The sequence below is a fragment of the Saccoglossus kowalevskii genome, chromosome 6 (assembly GCF_978046115.1).
Source record: "Saccoglossus kowalevskii chromosome 6, keSacKowa6.1, whole genome shotgun sequence".
Lineage (NCBI taxonomy): Eukaryota > Metazoa > Hemichordata > Enteropneusta > Harrimaniidae > Saccoglossus > Saccoglossus kowalevskii.
The window spans coordinates 20,616,470-20,624,878 of record NC_140646.1 but is presented as its reverse complement, the minus strand read 5'-3'; the positions used below and the strand labels follow the sequence as shown (position 1 = coordinate 20,624,878).

Below are 8,409 nucleotides of genomic sequence, written 5' to 3'. Positions count from 1 at the left end.
GTGTCTTTGTGACTGAATGGTGCGTATAAGTGTCGAGCGAAGTTGCACTCGACAATAATTGTAAATTCCAACAAGAAATGATTATTCGCTATAATCGTCACACTCACATAAGTTAACGACTTGGTATATATACATTTTCCATCACGTAAGTTCACACATCCATTCAGAGGTCCCTATACACTTGTTGCGACATATTCTACAAATACAGCAAAAATTATGGACCCTGAAACTGGACAGAAATTTCGTCATGTTGTTCATTAAGACCGCCTAAAACTGGCATTCATTAAACCCACTTGCGATGACAACCAGGTTTTGATAGTCATAAAGCTGAACATACTGACTTAAGTTAACAAAACAAAACCAAACAAAACAAAACAGACGAATAGCCAAGATTCACAGGACATCAGCCTAGAATCGTCGCAATTGTCTGCTTCTAGTGACGAATCTGAGTATATAGTCGAAAAAATAATAACATGTCGTTGGAATAAAGGAGTTAGGGAATGTCTTTGTAAGTGACAAGGATATCCCACTAATCGTATACCGATCTCAACTACGCGGCACATCAATTCGTAGATACGAACACTATCCCCACTATTCCCGTAGGGAACAATTCACGACCTAAAAGTAATTTTATAAGATCTATACTGAAAGAGAATAACATGCCGCTGTTTAACGCTGATCTATTTTTATATAATAATAATTGTTTTTCTTTGTTGTTAATCCATGTTTATTCAGTAGTACACATGTTTTATAGTGATAGCCGTTTTTCCCACGATTTTTATCATACAGGTGACGTAGGTCTTCAAAATAACGATTTGAATTTGTCTCATCGCCACCCTTCTATTGACCCATAGTCACACAGCGGAGTCTAAATTTTAACACCCCATACATACTTTGTTAACGCATTGCACCGATTTTGTCATGTGGGTAGTATAACCGAAAAACACGTATTCACCTTATTTTGACATCAACACTCTATAACGTATCGTGATAAAAGAGGTCCAAAGACAATACGATATTCCTTAGTCCTATATCTATTGTTATAATTTCACGCATCTATACATATAGGAGTAAAAGATACATTGCAAAAATTACGAATTGGGCATCATCACGTGATTCCTTGCAGAAGACGCAAAATATGCATATGGTCGGTCGGTGATTGGTCCCTTTGAACAAATATGCTACGCCCTATTGGCTAAGCCAGCATTTCCTCGACCAATGATCACCGTCCCGTTTATAGCTCCGTGCATATTTAAATGTGTGAGTGACTGTAATAGAAACGCTGGAGATTCAACATGTTTGAATATTGCAATGTGCAACCCATATTAGAAATGAGAAATAACATAATTTTCCTCAGAAAGTTTGGATGATACGCATAACATTGGTCTAGGTTTACGATTCTCGCTTAAGCATATTCGCTGCTGAACATTCGGCTAATTTGAATATTGCAATCTCACAACCCATTGCATAAATAAGAAATCACATAAAAAATTACACGAGTTTGGATTAGGTTTTTCTGGTTGAAATATTCAAATTTGAAAGACAAAAAACATGATTTGTGTCGATATAAAAACAACTTTTAGCCTGGTTGCCAGTGGACCATATTTTTTAATACATTGATACAAGTTTATTGTTAGCTAGATATAACGTTCCAAAGATTGTCACAGAGTTTTATACTGGGGAAATGATGCTCTATATTGGGAAAGTTCGAATGGTTAGAAAATTCTTGCTCTATATGGATTTTTAGCACAGAGAGGTATCCAAATCATGCATACTTACAGCATCACATGCAATGGTCCCCAATGTCATGTTAATTGTCTGTATTAGATGTGTCAGAGTCATTCTCTTTACTATTACCCCGGTACATGACAAGTGTTTAGATGTATATGCATTAACACATGTACTCGGGTTTCTCTTTCTCATGAAATTCCAATAAAAATAGTCATTCAAGACAATGAAATGTAAGACATCTTGTAGTTTATTTCTATCCCTTATATGGTAACAGCTTAACATAAATCTATATCCCAATAAATCAATACGAAATGACAACATTTATACAATTTTCAATACCCCCCCCTCATATTTTGATCTAAAAACAAGTCAATAGCTGATCAGAAACTAACCAAGTCATTGTTTACTTGGCTAAAATCATAGAACAATCCAATTTTCTATTTGTTTTAACTTGATAAAAGTATGCCCTCAACGGCAAACATGACTGCAGCTGTGTTTAAGAAAATATTGAGGTCTGTGGTTTAAATACAGAAAATAGAACTTAGGCACAAATGATCATGGGATCTCGCGAGAGTAGGATAGTAAGATTTTGTTCCTCGCATATTATGTAACAGTTATAACATTGTTGTTAGGAGACAGTCATATAAAGAATATTTAAAAAAAAATCTTGTTTATTGGGGCAGAGGGGCGGGGCTAACAATAATGTATATCTAGTATAAAATCATATGCAAGCTGCTTGTTGGACGTACAGGTAATAATTAGTCTATTGCAGCAAAGAGACCAAACAAAATAATCATGCTAAAAAGTAAGTACAATATTTTGCATATTACTATTATTCACTTTTACAATCTGTTGACATGTACAGATTACCCTGTTAATATGGTAAGAACACAAAGGAGACTCTTGTGTAAATACAATTTACAACATAAAGTGGCATGATTTAATTAAGCATTTACATGGTGGCCTTTAAAAAGCAGTTGGTTGGTTATCACAACTACCGGTATGCATGTTTGAGTACCATACTACATCAACATATACGCATGTGAGACAAATGCATCGTATACTAGTATTACATAAAACTGTGAATACATACATGGCTGTGATGAACATGGCACTTTAAATATTATTATTGTGCATTTTATTATGCAAGTCACACCAAAGGCACATAAAACCTCTATGATTGATAACATAGAACTATTTTTTCAAACATTGATTTGTTCCAGAGACTCATTCTAAGCGATTTAAATTAACTAAAAGCCAACTAATGTGACCATCCCTTATGTAATTCAATAAGACCAAATACATTGGCAAAAGAGATAGTATCAAAGTAGAGTTACATACAATGTGTGTGCATCCTCTATACTTTTTATTTATCAGGTTCTTGAATTTGTTTGGTATACAATGATACAGTATAATTAACAAGCATTGTAGACCTTCACCAATCATCAAATCACGATGCATTTTGTATACATTAAGGTACCACAATAAAAATACATTTATTTAAGTTTGTATATTCAGCTTCTACTTTTGTTTAAAGTTTCTATTTCTACTATTTCAACTGAGAAATTTTACGCATTTACATGTGGGCCAGAGGCCTTTAAAATGAACTATTAGTATACACTGTTGTGTGCAAAATTCTAATTGTAATCACATTACAACTCACTAACAATATACTGCATAGGTCTTTGTCATTAAACATGAATTATTGCGATTCAATATAATAAAATAAAAAATAAGGATTAAAACACTGCAGTAAGTTATGGAGATATGTTTATCACAATTGTGTGAAACCAATATATTTGAGTAAATACAGGTATTGCAGATTGATCTAAAAAAATCATTAAACTGTTCATAATACACAGAATTGATAGATATTTACATACTGAAATTAAACAATTTGCAAGTAGGATACCTCGGTAGATTAATCTAAATGTAAATTACTGTTAATGTAATTTTTTAAAAATGGTTGTGTTAGGAGGGTGCATTAACTTTACTACATTTTGAAAAACAATACAACAATGAATATATTTGTGTTCATTATTAATAAAATGATAAGTAAATAATGAGAAAAATTGGGTCATTAAATATCTAAGGGCTCACAGTTGGAAGTAAATGAGGTGGGCAGGATAGTCAGCTGTTATTTAACATCTGAATTTAAGTTTACGAGTTAATTAAAATGTGTCACGAAAATAAATATAGCACAATAATGAAAAGAAAGAAAACATAACATTCAGAATACAAGAAATGACCCCATCCCCTTGATTTCAAATGTTTCAAGAGAAAATATTGCTCACAGTTAATGACAAGACTTTGTTGTCTGATTGAATGAGCAAAATTTGCTCACTGAAAACATGATCACAACTTATCCAATCTGGCTTAGCAAGGTACATTGAGATATTTCCACAAATATTTTTAAACAATATAATAGTATATTATAATATAAATTCTTGCATACATTCATAATGCAATAATAGTCACTCAAACTAAAACTTTTTTACCCCTGAAAAACACTGAATGACACTAGGCAAAAAAAAATCAATACAATGTTTCATATAAATAAATCAGCCTCTGGTTTTCTATACATGTAATGATAACTGTAAGACGTATATATTTTTATGACTCAAATTTCAGGTCACTGATCCCCAGTGAAATTTTCAATGCTACACATTTTTTTCTCCTGACTTTAGATAAAAAAGATTTACAGTAGTATAGGAACAATGAAAATTCCATCAAAGATGTGTATGCCGGTAAATTATTGCATAATAATTGATAACACTAAAAATTAGACTGCTAAAATAAACGATAAGTAAAGAAATTGTTGATGGACACTTGTCTGGAGAGGGGGTGTTGCATTGATGATGTAAATTGGGGCAGTGTTCAATATATGATTTTGTAATTTCATATCATGCTAAATCAGTGCACTTTATGATTCACATCTCATATGAATTTAATAAATAGATCTTCAGAGTATGGAAGGATAAACACTGATCTGGAATTATAGTTGACAAACTTGGCTCGGATGCTTGTAATAATGGACATTTAAAACATAAGATTGATTATCTACTCAATAGAAATATCCTTCTATGAAAAGCATAAACCAGTTAAGGATGATTAGTCAAAAGCATATACGATCCATCAATCCAATAAACTCCACAACTACACAGTCGCTCTCCGGGCACAGTTAGAGGGCAGCTTGTAGAATACTTGTATGATCAACCAATCCAATGACTCAACAACCACACAGTTACCCTTTGAAGCCCAATGGACAGCTTCTAGAATACGTATATGCTCCACCAATCCAATGAATTTCCCATATACACAGCCACTCTCCGGGATACAAAAGACAGTTGCTCATAGGGTAACATATGCTGAACCAATCATATGACTTCTACTACTACAGTCAGTCGCCTGGACACACAGGACAGTTTGTAGGGTACATGTATTATCCACTAGTTCAATAACTTTCACAGCTATACAGCAACTCTCCTGCAGCTTGTCGGATACATGCATGATCCATGAATCACATGACTTCCACAACCACACAGTCACTTTTCTGGACACAGTTAGACGACAGCTTGTAGGGTACATGTATGATCCACCAGTCCAATGACCTCCACAACTACACACGTGAAGTCTGGCTCATCACAGAATGGAGGATTGTTAAATGTATGGCTATGAAATGTCATGCCCTTCTCTAAACCATTGTAAATATATATTGCATCATTTCCACTAAAAATAAATAGAAAAATATTCATCAAAAAATAGTTGTTTTACACTACAAATCTTGGTGTACATATAAATGATAGTTTGTAATAACCACAACAATTACCACCATAGATAATGCATTTCATCAAAGGCAATATTGTCACGGTACATAGAATTCCACAGTTAATGTACAGCAAGCAGTAATCTGTTTAAATGCTTTATTTCGCTACTGCTTTTCTACTCATCAGATTAAAGATTAGGAGGAATTCTTCATACACATCATTTCATAACAACAGAATTGGGACCTCACATATTAGACACATACTCATGCCCCTAGTTGCCACAAGCAGAAGGCTTAGCATTATTAGTTAAATTTTGTGTAGTATGACTGTTATGTTTATAGAGTTGACCAGTTGAACTCACCCTCCTCCAATTGCAATGGCATCACTCTCAACGCGCATAAAGAATGATGAATTTGTAGAAATGTTGTCACCATGGCAACCAACCCAGCTATATTTTTTCTCGATAGGAACCATTGAGAAAACAAAGCATTCACCAGTACCGAAGTATGTACTTTCTCTCTCTATATTCAGCCTTTCACTCCAACTTGTTGATAAATAGCAACCAAATATCTACAAAAAAAAAAGTATCGTAAATAGTTCTAACCATATGTACTATGTGATGAATCTGCAAATGTTTAGTGTTGGTTCTGTTAACAATGTATCAAGCTACTAATATTGTTTATTGGCATACATGTAGTATAGTCCTGTCCAAATCACTGATAACTTACATGGTTAGTAGTTGTCTTTATGAGTAGAATAGTTGGTTGAAAATCTTCACATTTATTAAACATAGCATGTAAGCTGCTTCCATGCTCCTCTGTTGTAAACAGTAACTGTGGTTGATGCACAGACATTCGATGAGGGAGCCACTGCCAGATCTTTTGCAACTGTGTAGGAAAACAAAATATTTAGTGGTTAAGATTTTCTTAATCAGACTGTAATATCAGAAATGTCCTTTCCTTATTCGCATGTTTTTTATTTCATTGAACAGTTTTATATTTTTAAACCACATGAATTTTGTTTCCTAACTGCAACATCTTTAGTGTCATGTTCTTGTGTTATGTTGGCATAAGAAACATTAAGCTCAACCTAAATACATATGCTTCATTACTAAAATAGTGATAACTTGACATGAAAATGTCCTTCAATCAATATTTGTCAACCCCACACAAAATAAAACAACACGATTGTTGTCTTTGTCTTTGAACTCATATGTTTCGCACTCAACATACAATATTCAACTAAAGACTTACTTGTGTATGGTTAATTATTGTTGAATTTATAGGAGATACATGTAGAGGTGTCACCATGTCTATACTGACATGTTTACGAGAACTACTACTCTCCCTCAAGGCAGATTCATGACGATGCTGATATTTATTGATTGTTGACCTTGACAGTCCCTTGATGTTGAAGGAAATCTGTAAAATATTTGTTGACAATTTAAATGTAGACATGAATAATTTGTGTGTTAATAATAAAATGAAATTACAATAACTAGAACATTGTGATGCAAAAATTTAACATATAATCATTAAAATATTATTATACCTTGAGAAGTTTTGCAGGAGATACTGGTATATTGGAAACAAAATTGTTTATAGAAAGTGTGTGCGGCTGTGAATTACTAGCCTGAATACCTGAAAAAAAAAAAAAAATTTGTATTATTATTACACCCAAGTATATAATACGCATGGGTATGAGATACGTCATTCAAGTATACAATATCATGCGCATGTAATATTTTTGCTTCCTCTCCAAACCTAAAAAGTGATTCACCATTCGGGTTTGGACAGGGTGAACATATATTAACATTTGTAAGATTTATAAGACTTCAACAAAGTGTAGATACATTAACATTGCATGAAATTCCGTAAGGCAATACAATCTGTATGGAATCTAACATATGGTGGTTGGATAGGATTGGGGTTAGACAAGACTGACATACATGACCATCACATGTTATACATGTTATTCCAGTTATACATTGATATGGAATGTGCCATAGAGGTTTGGGTAGGATGCACTTGCATAAAAACTGGAAGAAATTCAAGCATACCATACCATGCATAGAAGTTTGGAAAGGGTGCACATACACCAACATTGCACTAGTATGTCAATCCAGTAAGTAGGCAATACATGTACCATCTTTAAGGAATCTACTACGGGGGTTTGTTTGGACAAGATTCCAGTATGCAATATGCTCATTAGTTTTATGAATACTGCATGAGCATTGCATTCCATACTTTACTATTCATATGGAATCCATCACATTGGTTAAATTGCACATGATACCCTTACATGAGCCTTGAGTATGTCATTCCTGTATGCGATATCATTCATATGGAATCCATTTTTAACAGTTTGGATTGACAGCACATACATGAACATTGCTTTGCTTTATGATCCATAAAGCATTCATGTATAATTGTAGTATATGAAATTAAAAAAATAGAATTGGTAGAATGCTTGTAACTTGTAATTCATCATTCCAGTGTGCAATATCAGATTTGGGCATGGTGTATACCTTGTACGTGTTTCTTGTAAAGTATGAGAATTGCTAATCCAACCCTGTACAATATCTTGATACCTTCCACAAGGTAACAGTCCATTACTCTGACCTGTATGATTAAAACAGAATTACTTATTATACATAAAAATATGTTATATACATAATGGTCTGAAAAATACAGTAAAGTATTTTTGCATTCAAAACATGAATCCACTTTATTAAGATCACAAATTTATGGCTTTTGTGTTGCATCTTTATTGCTATGGCATCACCACAGTTGGATGATGCATTTATTGTCCTTTCATCACATTGCGTTGCATCACATCACATGTATTTAACTGCCGCATGAGAATCATATATGGTTTCTTATATCATCTAGTTTCTTTTGGGTTGGGACAA

General features: G+C 33.4%; 1 protein-coding gene across 1 annotated transcript in view; it reads right to left on the bottom strand.

The window, feature by feature from the left end:
- Positions 1-1,960: 1,960 nt before the first annotated feature.
- LOC102806541 (TBC1 domain family member 24-like) overlaps positions 1,961-8,409 on the bottom strand; it is a 31,705-nt gene continuing 25,256 nt past the window's right edge. The window contains exons 4-9 of the mRNA XM_078013593.2: positions 8,026-8,119; positions 7,050-7,138; positions 6,752-6,919; positions 6,227-6,385; positions 5,860-6,068; positions 1,961-5,460 (exon numbers count right to left, since the gene is read on the bottom strand). Coding sequence (XP_077869719.1) covers positions 5,295-5,460; positions 5,860-6,068; positions 6,227-6,385; positions 6,752-6,919; positions 7,050-7,138; positions 8,026-8,119 — 885 coding nt within the window. The 3' untranslated portion in view covers positions 1,961-5,294. The remainder of the gene's footprint in view (positions 5,461-5,859; positions 6,069-6,226; positions 6,386-6,751; positions 6,920-7,049; positions 7,139-8,025; positions 8,120-8,409) is intronic.